The sequence below is a fragment of the Corvus hawaiiensis genome, chromosome 5 (assembly GCF_020740725.1).
Source record: "Corvus hawaiiensis isolate bCorHaw1 chromosome 5, bCorHaw1.pri.cur, whole genome shotgun sequence".
NCBI classification, from domain to species: domain Eukaryota; kingdom Metazoa; phylum Chordata; class Aves; order Passeriformes; family Corvidae; genus Corvus; species Corvus hawaiiensis.
This window is the reverse complement of record NC_063217.1, coordinates 22871308-22886973: the sequence shown is the minus strand read 5'-3', so window position 1 is coordinate 22886973 and position 15666 is coordinate 22871308. Positions and strand designations below refer to the sequence as shown.

The 15666-nt window shown below is 35.3% G+C and overlaps 1 protein-coding gene across 2 annotated transcripts in view; it reads left to right on the top strand.

The window, feature by feature from the left end:
* The window catches only part of ARAP2 (ArfGAP with RhoGAP domain, ankyrin repeat and PH domain 2), a 124532-nt gene that overhangs the window by 72338 nt on the left and 36528 nt on the right, over window positions 1-15666 (top strand). For both annotated transcript variants that reach the window (XM_048304942.1, XM_048304943.1), the window contains 6 exons: window positions 1556-1619; window positions 6416-6579; window positions 8555-8767; window positions 10949-11054; window positions 12906-13053; window positions 13760-13828. In XM_048304942.1, the coding sequence (XP_048160899.1) occupies window positions 1556-1619; window positions 6416-6579; window positions 8555-8767; window positions 10949-11054; window positions 12906-13053; window positions 13760-13828 (764 nt within the window). The remainder of the gene's footprint in view (window positions 1-1555; window positions 1620-6415; window positions 6580-8554; window positions 8768-10948; window positions 11055-12905; window positions 13054-13759; window positions 13829-15666) is intronic.

Here is a 15666-nt window from a genome sequence, read left to right as displayed (position 1 = left end):
TTCACAGACTAATAGACTTTTTTCTGATACTAAAAATATTATTTGCTCAGTGTCATGATGTGGAAAGATAAGAATATTTGTAAAAATGGTCTTCTATGACCAATTTTATATCGTTGTTTGTAATTATGCTCTGAATCCTCTTTTAAGCGTATCTGCCCTACTTGATTTTATATTGAACAAGGCAATATGTTATATAGAAAAGTACATATAATTCAAGGTTTATAATAAAGTAACATAGGAAGATAATTTAGCTCTTTGCTGATAATCCTCTTGATAAATGCTGACAGAATGTGGGCTGTTTTGCAGGAGCTTGCCTAAATGCCATTGGGTTTTCTACTGTTTATTTACTGCCACCTTATATTTGGTGTGAATAACAACATGAAGGTGGTTTTTAATCAGGAATGTTTTTATGCCTCTAGGTGTCTTTTAACTTGTGAATGCTTTTGATCTTAATTCAGAATTAAAAGATTAGGCAGTAGGAGAACTGTTCCTGATATTTGTTTTGATGATGCAACTGTAATTGCCTGTGCCAGAATCATGAAAGCATGCAAAATCTGTGTATATTATATCTCATGTATAAAAATGAAACACTTTTGACTTTCGGGTGAGAATTGGTTTTGCTTGGGTTTTTTAATAGTAATTGTATTTCTTGGAAATATTATAGATCCATACTCTTTTCTTTGATTTCTATTTTCTCCAGAACAAATCTGCTCCACCTTTAATACTGATTTGTGTAAATGAAACTTGACAAATAATGAATCATTTGTGGAAGTATAGTAACTTACCTTCTTGATATTTGATTCAGTAAATATAGGTGAGGCTATGAGTAGATGTGATACAAAAGCATCAAATAACATGCAATGTGTTTATTGAATTTCATTGGTATTTAGGACTTTACTGTCGCCGGGAATTAGTTGAAGTAAGGTGGGGATAATATATTACATGCACTTTGAGAAATTAACTTTTCAGAATTTTGAATTAGTAAGCAGGTTACATTTAATTTACTGGTTTTATTACAGTGTGCGGTATAGTTTTATAAGCACTGTAACTGAAAACTATCCAGATGTATTTGCTGTAGGTGTTTTACAGGGTGCTTTTTTTAGCAGGGATAACATAAAGCAACATAAAGAAGGATGGCACTGATCTTCACGCTTAACAGATAAATTGCATTATGTTATTGTAAATATGTGCAGCCATTAAGGTGCAAGAAGTTAATGGATTCCAAAATCCAGCTTACTTCTGAATCGTTCTGTCTTCTACAACTTGTATTTACAAGTTTAGTGTAATAAAACACTGTAGCATGTTCTCACATTAAAAAATACATGTTTAAAATTTCTTGATTAGTATTAGTTTTTCTTGTAAATGTAATGTGGTATTTTGTGGAGTTTTGTTTCTATTATCAGCAGTATTCTTTATTTGTTAAGTTTAAGAATTCAGTGCTCCATTTGCCACTGGAGATCATTTTGAAAAAAAAGTGTATGTGCATGCATGTATGCATTTGTCTGTAAATATGTGTCTGTGAAGGTCATATGGATGTGTATGTATTTTTTTTCAGCAACCAGTAGTGTGATGCAAAACGGAGAGAGAATAGATGTCCTGCTGCTTGTTGAAAAAGGAAGGTAAGGTTCCTATCTGAATAAAGCTTTGATCTATTTTTATATTGATATCTTAGAATTATCGTTGATGAGTTCTGGAGTTTTTTCACTTAGAGCTGCTAGCAAGAGAGTAAATTTGCAGACTTTTTAAAGGAGGGAATATCTTTGTGCATTAATTACATTTTATGTCTGTGTCACGAAATGTTAACAAGCGCTACTTAATTAAAAGCAGTTTTCCCACTGAGAAAATTATTCCCAGATTAGTCTGCCAATAATGGTTTCTTCAAAATGACCTATCTCCTTTTACCCTGTTAAAAAAGTATCTCATTGGAGCATTTACTACCAGCTTCCTGTTTTTTTTATCATTTTTATGTCTCAGAATTCTGTCTCTCAATCTTCTATCTTAGGTTTGAGAGGATATGAATGAGGTGTCCTCTGATTTGCTCCATACTCAGTTTGGATTTTTTCCCTTGATCTCTCTCTCCTCTGTGCTTTTAAAACACTTGAAGTGACTGGTGATACTTGATCTCCTGTTGCTATCCAAACAGAAGTTCCATAGTACCTTTCTGAAACAGCTACTCCTGTGTAGTTCAACTGAGGCCAGCAGAGGGATCTGCACAAATGAAAAAAAGAAAGTTGTCTGAAAATATCTGTATACCGTAGTTTTTAAATGTATCTTCTATAAGTAGAATTTAATGCAAAATCTCTAATGCTACGCTTTCAAGAAACACAGTTGTGCAGACAATTCAGTTTCAAATATTTCTTATATTTTTCTGAAAAAATTTAAGCTCGTTTTAGGTGTCTGTGGATGTTTTCAGACCATAATGTAATCCAGATGATTCTTTTTTTCCCTGTTATGCTTCTCTTGTAGTTAGCTCTTTCTTATTATGGGTAACAAACCTTCCCTACATACTGGCACAATTTCTTTATGCTGATGGTTCATTCATTGTTCTTTTCTTAACCCTGTGATGATAGCAGTAAGTTTTCTCATAAAATGAAGTTATGGGCACAAAATTCTAAAATCCAGAATTAATATAAACATAAGAGTCAGATGAAAGGACTTGTGCTTCCTATATGAAATGGTGGATGTAAGACCTTTTGAAAGTTCCTTGAAGAAATGTTGCTTGGTTACATTTACAGTAATTGTTTATGTAACGTCCATGCTTTAGTTGCAATTTGATTTTCCAAAATAATTTCATATTGATTCTTACTTAATACCTGTTTTCAGACAGGTAAATTACTAGAATCATGTGGAAATTGCCAGAGAACACTGAGTTGTTCTGATGTCTGTTTCTCTCTCTCCCTGCCCACTTTACCCAAAATCACTTGGTACCACTGCTTTCCCATTGCAGAATTGTACAACAAAGCTTGTAGACATAGCTAAAGCTAGTGGATTTTGCAGGATGGGTTAAAGACAAGCCTTTGCACACTTGTGGATGAAGTGTGGTTATGTATGTTGTTTGTCTGACTGCTGTGGCAGAAGGCTGTGCTGGTAGTCAACAATAAAGCTGTACAGTAGCTTCCTTAATGTTGAGACTCAGTGATTGTGGACTGCTGCAGTCACTTGTGCCAGTTCAATTCTCTCAATTCACTAAGGCAGAAATCTGTGTTTGCAGGCCGCCTTGTTTGTTTGAGTACTTAAATTATTAATTTCTTGGCTATGGACAGTATGTGCTTCATACAACATAGAAAACTGCCATTTTTCGCCATATTGTCACTACTGCTATCTATTCGTTATGAAATGTGTGATCTTTGTCAATTTTTATAACTGGAAGAAGTAGCACATACATAAATGTACTATAGAAGGCAGTGCATTTATATTGGAGGAATGCATTTCGGTTGAGTCTGTGGAAAATAGTTGGTAATCTGCATGGTAGATCTTCATAAACATTACAGTACAAATAGTTTCAAACATGATTACTTCTATAAAATCTTTAAATTCCTCAGTTTTGTGCTATATCACTATGTTTCAGCCCATGTTTATGTTTAGTCTTAAACCTTGGATTTAATATAACTTTATATTTTGTTTATGACAGTTTAGTGAGAAATGCATGTATTTGTTATTACTTCTCTCTGAAAACTATGAACACAGAGGTTAGTTCTGCAAAGTTACCTCTATTGCTTCATAAAGTTCTGTAGAAGACTCCTACTGTGCTTGAGGAAAGTTCTGCTCTTCTGCTGGAAATTATTTCCCCTTTTCTTTTCCGTGCTTCCAGGTTCAAGGAGATCAAAAAATCATTTACAATTACGGAAAAAGAAAATTAAAAATGTTGTTACATTTGTCTGAAAGGACTAAACTGAGAAGGACTGCTTTAAACATCTAATTTGTAAATTGTTGTATGTTTTTCTGATTTAAAGTTATTCTATGTGTGTTCTCTCTCAGCCAAAATTTATTGAGGTTTGAGATGAGCTTTTAAGCCACTTCCACAGGAAATTGACTGGGTTCTGAACTGTGTCTGGCACTGGTTTAATTTCCTTTTCTCCCTTCTTTGCTTTTATGGTATTGTAGTGAAATTGCCTCTCTGATTTATCTTACTTTTTGATGCCGCCACTCTGGAGATTTTTGACTAGGCACGTATAATTTTTTCAAAAATAATCAGTTGCCTTCTATGAACAATCCAGGGTCCATGATTTTCACATTTATGTTTCTTACCACCAACTTCTCTTTCACGACTGTTTTGGTCCTATGGGACCACAACTTAAACAAATACCACATTTTCTTTGTTAATTATTAAGTAACCTCTTCCTCTGTAATCAAATTAAGCTTAGCAGGTTCTCAAATTTTAGAAAACTAGGAGAACATAATCGTTTTTTACTTCTGGTATCTTTTTTCTAATGTGATGCATTGAGGGGAAGATTGAAAGATCCATAAAATACAAGGTGATCTTTTCCACATAGTTTAGGTAATTCATATATCACAACAATTGATTGACAGGCACATGATTTAGACTTTCGTATCTCTGTGAAAAATACTGATAAGTTTATATGACCTTTGAAGTTCAGTATGGTATTTTTTGTCTCCTGCTCTGGTATCAATTCATTGATATGCAGTAGAGTTGCCCTTTTCTTGTTTAGAAGTAATAATATTTTCACTTTACAGTATGCTGCTTCCTGTATATATCATAATTCTTTAGATAAAAAATAATCTGTTGAGACTTCCATTTATCCTTTTGCATAATACCATAATGTGAATCCTGCTGTTCTGCAGGGGAAATAAAAACACAGTAATATGCATATATATCTACATTTCTTGTGTTGGAAAGCACCATAAATCTTTTATAAATCATTGTCCTAACTTCTGATCTGTGAATAGTAGTAGCAAAGGAGTAGAGTATCATGCACTGTCAAACTTTTTTCTACTCAATTCAAACTTCTTACTTTCCTTCTATATATATGGCAATAGCAATACCAGAACATGTAGTGGTGTATTCTTTGGAAGGTATTGATTGAGAACTACCTGTTTAGACAAGTCTTAAGGAACCTTAAGTTTGACAGCACTGAATTAGGCACACTCATTTTGCTGCAAAAATAGGAGAGCTTTATGCAAATTATTATTTTTTTCTTAGTGGGAGAGAGAGGCTGTGTTTCTACTATCCAGGCATGTGTGGTGGTTAACATGACTTTTGAAGTCATGAAATAAGGACTTCCTAAAAATGTGGTTCAGTGTGATGAAATATTTTAGTGTCATCTACTCTGCTGCTGAATGGCTCAGTCTGTATGGTGGATCTTGAGAAGAGTTCAGATCCTGGCTCTGTGTATGTGATACATTGACTGCATCCTCCCTTCCTACCAAGATAGGAATGCTAGAATGGAAACATTTATAAAAGCCAAATAGAAACATACTACTAAAAAGAAATGAAATTAAGTATTTCTTCATCATATAAAATGCTTTCTCCTCCTCAAATGAGATAATCAAAATGAATGTTTTTTCTATTTTGATGAAACCATTTTTATAGAAGTTCAGTGGAGCATTTTGGCTTTTCATAATTAGGAAATAAATGGTCATTAGAGAAAATTGACCTCTTACGTGTCTTTAGTGGGAGATAAGAGAATGTATGTAGAAAAGTTTGCTTACTATTTTAATACTTTAGGAAGTTGTTTATTACACACATGCATGTGGATGGACCTACACTCTTAAACTTTTCAATTTTGCTATTTTCTCTTAGAAGCTAGCTTGTCAGGGTGGCACAGAGGAGATTACTGTAGCATGCTTAAATAAAAGAGTCAGAACAAGGCTGTGCTTTGATATACAGTCAAAGTGTTGCATTAACTTATTCTGCCTCAACTCTTATCTTTTTTGTATATGTTCCTTAGCTTTGTAATAGTGGGTGATCATTTTGATACTTGTGTAGGAGGGAAGTTCAGTATGTCTCAGCTGCTCTATAGAAGAGGTTGGTGGGTGTGTGGTGTTTAGGGGCGCGAATACAAAAGAAGGAAAGCTTTTTACAGTATTGAAAGTTGTCTCTAAATTTGTTTCCTGCTTAACTGTCGTGTGGACATATGAATGCGTAGTGTAGGACCAAGACTGAAGAAGAGTAATTAAAATGTTGGCAGGTTCTTTCAAAGGCTTGTGACAATGCTTGTGGATCTTCTGTCATTTTTTATAGCACTGGTAATACAAATGTATTTGGAAAAAAAAAAGATGCTGTAACAACAGACTACCATCACAGCTTTATGTGGGGAAAGGTGCCTTGATGTCTTACTCCAAGTATTTCTCTTCTTTTTTTCTTTATTTTCTGAACATCTGCTTTCTTGCCATAGTACAATAACATCATTTTTTTATTTCTTTCCTGAGCTCAAAATATTTTTATACTTTTCAGAACTCTATATATCCATGGCCATACAAGGCTGGATTTCATGGTCTGGTATACTGCAATTGAAAAAGCAGCAGGTACAGATGGTAATGCATTACAAGATCAGCAGCTCAGCAAAAATGATGTTCCTATTATAGTGAACAGCTGCATAGCATTTGTTACGCAGTATGGTAAGTATAGTGGATTTTATTCAAGCTAAGATCATTTGTGTAATACCTAGGCACCCCCAGTATCAGATCCTATTGAATGAGTTTATATATTACTTAAACCATGCCCTTCACTAGCCTTGCCATTCTGATGAGATGGTGCAATACACAACCACACATCTGAGAATGGTCAGTTTGGGGAAATACAGCTTGGTAAATGCCCTTTATAGACACCTTTCTATTTTAAATACTGTGTTGTTTGCCTTATGAGACAGCCTTGGGGTCCAGTGCCTGAGTGCAGACAGCTCAGCCCAGAAAATAAACTCTCTGAACCTGGAAAAGCTATGGTATGAGCACAGCTTCTTGGAAGGTGACATCAACTGTGGAATTGAGTTCAGTCTTAGGCTGCTGTTTTTTCAGTGAAATAGCCTAAGGATGTATAGTCAGTTACCATTTATTTAAGTAAATTTTGCTAGCATAACTTTCCATGGCATTAGGTCATATGCAGATATGTTTGTGTCCTTTTACTACTTCAAATGCATAAGTTTTCTTGTGAGATGCTACATGAATATCAACCCTGTACAAATTGGTCTTTGGTATAAATGTGTCTGTAACCTCTGTCAGTATAAAAACATCTAATTTCTATCTGAGTCGTTGAAGTTTAACTAAATAACCTTTGAATATAGCAACACTGCATTATTGTAAATAGTTGTACTGGAGTTACACCTAGTGCCTAAAACTAAGGAAAAAGCTTTGCTAAATTATTTCTTAATCATTAGCAATTGAAATTATTCCAAGTATAGTTTCAACCATTTCATCCACTGAATTGTTAAAGCAGGTTAATTACATCTGCCACTTAGAGCTATTTGTGTAGTCTAAATTAAAATTCAGTTTCCTAATGTCTTTTAAATCAGTTAGATCTTTATCGAAAATATGCTTTTTGGGATCAGCATTAGTAGCTGTTAAAATGCTCAGCTGAAAGCTGAAGGAATTATTTGCATGCATTACTTGCATGCATACATCTTTTGTATCATCGTTGTAAAGGTTCTGTCTTAAGCTGTAGTCTAAGAAGACAGATGCTATTGCGTTCCGGGGCTGCTCCTGACAGTAACACCACAAAGGCAGTACCAAATGGAAGTACTTGTGGGCATTACAGGAAAGGTGACTTGTAGAAACATTAGACATGATTTCACAGGTTTTGACAGAGTACTTAAATTTGACAGGTATGTAAGAAAAGCAGGGTTTGGCATAAAGTACCGTCCTCTTTCAAGAAATGTGAATGCAGAAAACACCTCTACAGAGATAAACAGGACTGCACATCTATGCCAAACTTACACAAGTTTTGAAAAACAAAAGTTTTGATTACAATCACATATGCAGTGATTGAAGGTAGTCATGACTTTGTTTTGAACTATACCTTTTCTTTTTAAGTTGCCTTTAGTGGTTTTAGTTGTTACATACAAGAATAATAGCTGACTGATGTCTTCCAGAATATGAGAAAAATCAGAAAAAAGGATATTTTCTACTTATCTTGAGGCTTTTAAGAATAAAATATTTCAGGTTGGATGAATGCAATAATACTCTGAGTCTTAAGCTGAGTTCATCAGTAGAGTAATAAAATAAAAGGAGTTTTCTCATGAAAGCAGCTGTGTTTTATGTGTAATACAATATCTATCATGAAAACTTCTTCTCGTTACTGTGCCTGTTGAAAGTACTGTTTTAGGAAGTCCTGAAGAGATCTGGGGATTTGAATTGCCTGTAAAATACTCCTGAAATAGTGATCCCAGGCTTGCTTACTATTATGGTGAATATTTTTGCAAAGACATGTAGTTGGGTGTAAGAAGACGTTGCAGTGTGTAAAAGGTCAGAGCGGTTTTGTTAGGAAATGCAACATGTTTGGCAGCCACGTATAGTTTTCATATAATGATGTCTGGAATTTTGAACAGAATACTTGATTTTATATTCATTTTTTTTTCTGTCCTGTATTTCTATGCCTTAGGTTTAGGTAGCAAGCAAATCTATCTTAAGAATGGTGATTCTTCCAGTGTGGCTGAACTGCTGGAAAGCTTCAAAAAAGATGCAAGAAGTGTTAAACTAAGAGCAGGAAAACATCAGCTTGAAGATGTGACTGAAGTACTGAAAAGTTTCCTTTCTCAAATAGATGATGCGCTTCTCACTAAAGAACTTTATCCATTCTGGATCTCTGCATTAGGTAATGTATTTGATAACATTCAATACAATAAAGGTTATATGTACATTTTCAGTATCAAATTTGAGGGGGTTGTTCATTTACTTGCCCTGTGTCAACCTACGTTATTTCATAATTGGTGAAACAATTGTAGTGAGGAAAAAAGTTTGGGACTTGGCTGCAATAGACCCATGTTAATCAGAGATGATTTTATTGCCTTTAAGTGAAACAGAATAATAATATCAAAGAGTAATGTTTCCCTGACAATATATTTGTAAACAGTAGACCAATATTGCACTGTGTCATGTTTGGAACAGCCAAAGTAGAAGGTGATGATTTACATTTTAAAGAAGCATTTAAGATAGAATGAAGAAACACATATATGTTAGGGTAGGAAAAAAGTGTGAACTCTCCTTTGACCATATGTGGTTCAAAACTGACAAAATATTGATGCTATCATCTGCACAATAGTTAAATGACAGCCTTGCTGTTTAGATTTTTCATGTCTGTTTTATGAACAAGCAAACTTATGTATATTAACAATATAAACTTGTTAACAACTGTTACTTGGGTTTTTTTCCCTAAGAAATATTAATTCAATTTGAAAGAAAATTTAAGTAACTTCCTGTCACTGGAGATTGTTATGTGTTTAAAACATGAGGATGTGTATCTCTATATAGTTAAAAATAGAACTGTGAGATTACTAATGCATTAATTACTTATCATGTAAATTGTGGTGATTTTTATAATGTTCTTTCAAAATAGCTATATTTCTAGTTGTTTCTATATTGCAGCATTTGAAAACTGCAAGAAACAAGTGGTTTCCCTGCAAAACTGTGCTATAAAATTGCAGTAGAGGCACAGCAATAAGAGGGGCATAGGAAAAGTTGACAGAACATTAATTTCTACCTTAATGCACTGGAGTCACAAAGGCATATTTACTGTGTGGCAAGTTTTGTCTTTAAAAAAAGATATTAAAAGCATATTCCTCTCTGATTTTGCTTAAGTTCAAATATATGGATGTTGCTTTAATATGAACCATCAGACTTTCAGGAAATTAAATTATTAACAATATTACACATTTTTGACCTTTAACCTTAATTTGAACAAACTAGAGGAAAAAATATTAAGAGCTTATTCACTTACCACGTGATTAATCTCATCAGAAGCCAGAAAAAGTTCTATCTGAGGCAGTCTAGATTTAAGTCAGCTCTTTTTAATGGTGTTGCAGTGATTCCCCTTCCTGATACGTACACGTGGCTAAAATTCTACTTCAGCTTTACAACAGAGAATCCTGCCCTGTTAAGTGATACAGAAGGTATTTCTAGGAAGACTAAAATGTTTAAGAAAATAGAGTAGAAGACCTTTAAGCTGTTGTTTTGTTATTTGTTTATTTTTTCTTCCAATTACCAAAAAAATCAAAACATAGTCAGTAGTTAGCAGAGAGCACCATCAATCAGCCAGAAGAGTTTAGTGCTTTCTTTTCAGAAACTTGGGAGAAGCAAGGGTCTGAGAGGGAAAAGCTAACCAACTAAATACAATCTACATTAACTTTGTTTATGCCCTGAGCATAAGGGGGCATAAGCAGCACAGGGAAGCAGACTTAAGGTAGAGAGCTGTGGCTGTCTCAGATACTGTCATTCCGAAGACTGGAATTCCTGCCATCGGTCTGGCCATTGTTCAGCTATATGCAACTTGGTACAACTTATTTACCAGCCCTTTCCCTTTGCTCTCCTCTAATCAGTCTTATATATACTTAGATCCTTAAACTACTTTGTGCCTTGAGAGACTTTTCTGGTAAATATTTAAAATATGAAATGGTCTTTTCCTTTCTCTTTGCTGGGAACTCTTAGCAGTACGTTTGCATTTGTGCAGACACGGTTGCACTCACACATGTACATACACAAACTACAGATTACATATGCTTTGAGAGGAAAGCAGTTGCTATTCTGGGCTTTAGTCTTAGCCAGTGGCAAGTGGTGCTTGAATATAGAACTGTCCCTCTTTATTGGTGTTTCTCTGAACTGGTGTCAAATAATAGACTTTTTAAATAGTATATTGCTAGCACTGCCTTTGTGAAGAAGAGGTTGATTGGGTAAATAGTAATTTTAAAGGACTAGATGATGCTGATATAGTTAATGAGAACTGCTGTTGGGTTTTAGTGTGCATTATTATTAATGCTCAATGATTATTATTTTCTGGCAGATACACAGAATGAAAAGGAACGTGTGAGGAAGTACAGAGCTTTTATTCGGAGTCTTCCACCAGTCAATAGAGCAACTTTGGCTGCTTTAATTGAACATCTTTACAGGTCATTGCAAATAATGCATTGTAGCAGAGAAATTCTTATAATGTGTTCTCAGTATAACTCTAGAATCTACGAAATGTGGCTTGTTTCATTAACTAGTAATCACAAAAGCTTATCTAGTTGCAGCAATTAATTAAATTTGAATTCCTTTAATTGATAATGTGTTTTTTCTTTGGTTGTACTTTTAGCAGTAGGTATCTATAAAAACCAATGGATTGGAACACACAGAGAGAGGGATGCCAGTGTATGTGTCCAAATAGGGTAATTTTTGATGTAGCTTCTTTTTGCAATCTCGTTTTACTCCAGTCTGCTAGTCTTCCAGAGGATTGTTGCAAATGGTTCTTGAAATTAAAATATTTTTTTCAGTGAAAATATCCTTCTCCACAATCTGTTTTGCACATAATAACTTTGAGAATTACCTACCCTTTCTGTTTTTTATTACTGCTTCATTTTCCAACTGAGGTAGTAGTAGAGAATATCCAAAATACAAACTTGCTTAAACACCAAAGGTCATGACTTATTCCTAGATAAAATAAGGGGTAGGAAATGTGTAAAAAATATGTGACAGGATGGTTCTGAGGTGTCAATGGTTAAATAGTACCGGTCTATATTATATCATCTATTGAACAAGTTACATTATATTTCTGGTGAATTGCAGTGGGTATAGAATGTATGGAAACTTCTCTTTACTGGGTGTTGTGTTCAGAAATTGTTACATAGCCAGGTACATAGCAGATGTAGTTTAAAAATATTTATATGATTATGAAATTGATTGGTGCCATTATTGGGATAAAGGTTATAATACATATTGTGTTTAAGAAGTTTCTAAGCATATCCAGTTAGAGATATTAATATGCTGTTGCATCTGTTCTGAAAGTAGTTTAAATTCATGCATTTAACGGGCAAAATTCTGTGGTACTTTAAAGTGTTTGCCTCTAAAAGAGGAATATGTTATGTGAACAACAGAACTGATATGGAAACTTTACCATAGGGATAGGAACTAAGAAGGACCCAATTTCTTTCCACATTTTGATCTTAGATCTGAAGTTTGTAGGATATACTTACATTACATAATATAGTGAAACTGTATTTAGCATTGGTTTGGCCTCACCTGGAGCACTGTGTGCAGTTCTGGGGTCTGCAATTTAAGGGTGTTAAGGTCTTTGCATGCATCCAGAGGAAGGCAGCAATGCTGATGAGAGGGCTGGAGAGAATTGCCTGTGGGGAGCTGCTGAGGACTCTGGGCTTCTCTGCTTCAGAGAAAAGGAGGCTGAGGAGTGACCTAATTGCTCTGTAGAGCTTCCTGAGGAGAGGAGGTGGAGAGGGAGGTGCTGATCTCTTCTCCCTGGTATCTGGTGTTAGGGTGCATGGAAATGGTTCAAAACTGCATCCAGATAAGTACAAACTTGTCATTAGGAAGCATGTCCTTACTGAGAGGGTGGTCAAACATTGTAATGGGCTTCTTAGAGGAATGGTGGATGACCCAAGCCTGTCAGTGCTGTTGGACAGTGCCCTTAGCAACATGCTTTAGCTTTTGATCAGCCCTTAAGTGATCAAGCAGTGGGACTAGGTGATCGTTATAGGTTTCTTCTAACTTGAGTATTCTATTCTGGTTTTATTCTTTTCTATTCTAAATAGTTTTGATATCACTTGAAATGCAGGTAGAATGATTTCATTTCTGTAATGAGAAATAAGGAATATAAAGAAATAGTAAATAAATAAGTAGTAGTACATGTTTTCATTGCATTTAATGTAGTTACCTTTTTTGAAGTGCACTCCATATTCTGTAAAGGAGCCTCAGACAATTAAAGGAACAATGAAACTGTCTAAATATGTTTCTTTTTCCTTCAACAGGGTGCAGAAGTGTTCTGAAATTAATCATATGAACCCTCACAATTTAGCTTTGGTGTTTTCCTCATGCTTATTTCAAACTAAAGGCCAAACTAGTGAAGAAGTCAATGTAATTGAAGATCTAATTAAAAATTATGTGCAACTTTTTCATGTAGGTATCTTTATATAAACATATTGTAATTGGTCAGATGTTAGAGATTCAAAAATATAAAAATCAGCTTTAAAGTGGTCTTGCTACTAGTTCAATGATCTGAGGATTTGCAGGGTTTTTGAACTCTAATTCAGTGGATGTTTTCCTTGGCCTGCTTTAAATTTTATTTCCCAGTTAGTTTAACCTGTGTAGTTAAACTAGACTGTTTATGGGATGCTGTGAGCTACTGTTTTCCAAAATGGTGCTCATTCTCCTTGCTGTCAAAAGCTTACTAAATTTAAGAAAATTTTATGATTATGACTATTAAAAATAATGCTTGTAATCAAATTTTATAAGCCTGATCAGAATTGAAGCATGGCAGGATTTTGTGTTCTTAGTTTCTGAGCTGTGATTTCAATTTGATTTGTTCCTTAGACCCAGAAATAATGTTAAGTCCAACTGGATAGAAAAGCTACTACTAGCAGCAATTCATATTAGCCATTTTGATTTAGAGTTAACTGTGCCACTATAACATGTTCTGCACTTTTTCATTGATTCCTCTCTGTTTTAATATGTATTCCATTAAGTTTATAATAATGAGTCCCATCAATGAAGAGCTGTTTCTGACATGTTTTGCAAACATGCTTCTATAAGAACATGATTGACAGTATTGGCAATTGGTACAATAATTATTATTAATCACTCTAAAATTACTTATTTTATACAGATAAATGAAGACCAAGTCAAACAAATGGATATAGAGAACAGTTTTATTACAAGGTGGAAAGACACTCAGGTAAGTGACAAATATCAACTGGTGTGACAGTAAAGACTATTTTGTTGTTTTACATGATTTTAGGTTTCTAAAAGTAAATCTGTAAGTTTTTATTGTGATCAGTATTGTTAACTACAGAGATTAGAGAAATAAAATGAAATGAAGGAAGAGGTATAAACTGATAAAAGTAAACCAGTTCTTTTTAGAGCATCCTGTGGAATAATGTTCTGGCCTGCACTAACTTACTAGCTAGTAACTAACTAGTTCTAGCACTGCACTAACTTGCAGGTGGTTGCATGCTTTTACTAGGCTTCATAAACTGTATTAGAAGAAAATAGCAGTTGCAAGTGGAAGAGTGATGACCTGTCTTTTTTTAAAATTTTAAACATGCATATTCAATACCTCCAAGTGTATATGAGCTTTTATTATTTCATGAGCTTTGAGTATACATGGTCTCTCTTCATTAGAGTTTCACCATCCCTTTGAGTTTAAATCATATGAATCTTTACCCAATTCCTGTTTTGTGACCATTTCTAGAGCCCCAAAACATAAATATTATTTGGGGAAGCTACAGACACATACTAACAGTCAAACACTGAACTTCAGGACACAACATAAGAAAATGGGAGGTCTTACGCCACTTTTTTATCACCTTAAATTCCAGTTTTACCTATAACAACTTCTGAATAATTTCAGGGTTGTAAGAAATAGCAGAGTGATAGCATGTTTCACTGTCTGAATGGCGTTTGTGTACAATCTTAATTAAAGCATAAATCATTAAGCTTCCATAACACTACCAAGGTGGTTGAACTAGGAGAGGTAAAATGAGATGTAGGGAGCTTAAAAACTTTTTCAGAAATTTAAAGTGGTCGAGGAGAGGGTTTCAATGATTTTAGAGCTTATATAGGACTCTAAAAATGGAGAGAAAGCTGGGAGAGAACATCAGTAATGCTTTGTCCATTGGGTGCCTTCCCCCTTTCAAGCAGAGTTTTGTGTACCTTGCAAGTCATGTACTTGCAAGACAGTGTCCTACAAATACATGTTGAAATTGCACATTCTGTGAATTACTGTCTGGAGTCTTATTTTTATCTCATATTCCCTTACTGCCTGCGTCAGAGTGGCGTGACCCACTGTGAATGTGCATATAGCATCCTTTGGGTGCCTGGTGGAGTGCCCAAGTTACTGGAAACAATTTAAAATTTATTTCTAATGTCTGTCTTGCAGAATGGAAACTTCTGCCTTGGTAATAGCCAAAAAATCACCCAGATTTGATATAATAGAATCACAGAATATGCTGAGGTGGAGGGGACCAACAAGGATCGAGTCCAACTCCTGGCCCTGTGCAGGCCAACCCTAAGAGACACATCGTGTTCCTGAGAGTATTGTCCAAATGCCTCTGGAGCTCTGTCAAGCTTGGTGCTGTGACCTGGGGAGCCTGTTCCAGTGCCCAACCACCCTCTGGGTGAAGAACCTTTTCCTAATAGCCAATCTAAACTCCCCAACACAGCTTCAGGCCATACCCTCAGCTCCTGTCGCTGGTCACCAGATAGTGAAGAGATCAGTGTCTACCCCTCTGAAACTCTCCTCAGTGTCCTCTTCTCCAGGCTGAACAGGCCAAGTGACCTCATCTGCTTCTCATAAGGCTTCCCTTCCAGACCCTTGACCATCCATGTTGCCCTCCTTTGGATGCGCTCTAATACTTTAATGTCTTTTTTATATTGTGGCACCCAAAACTGCACACAGCACTCAGAGGCTGTCCCACTACAGACAGTAGTGGGAGCAGGACAATCCCCTCCCTTGCCCAGCTGGCAATGCTGTGCCTGATGCCCCCAGGACACGGTTAGCCCTCCTGGCTGCCA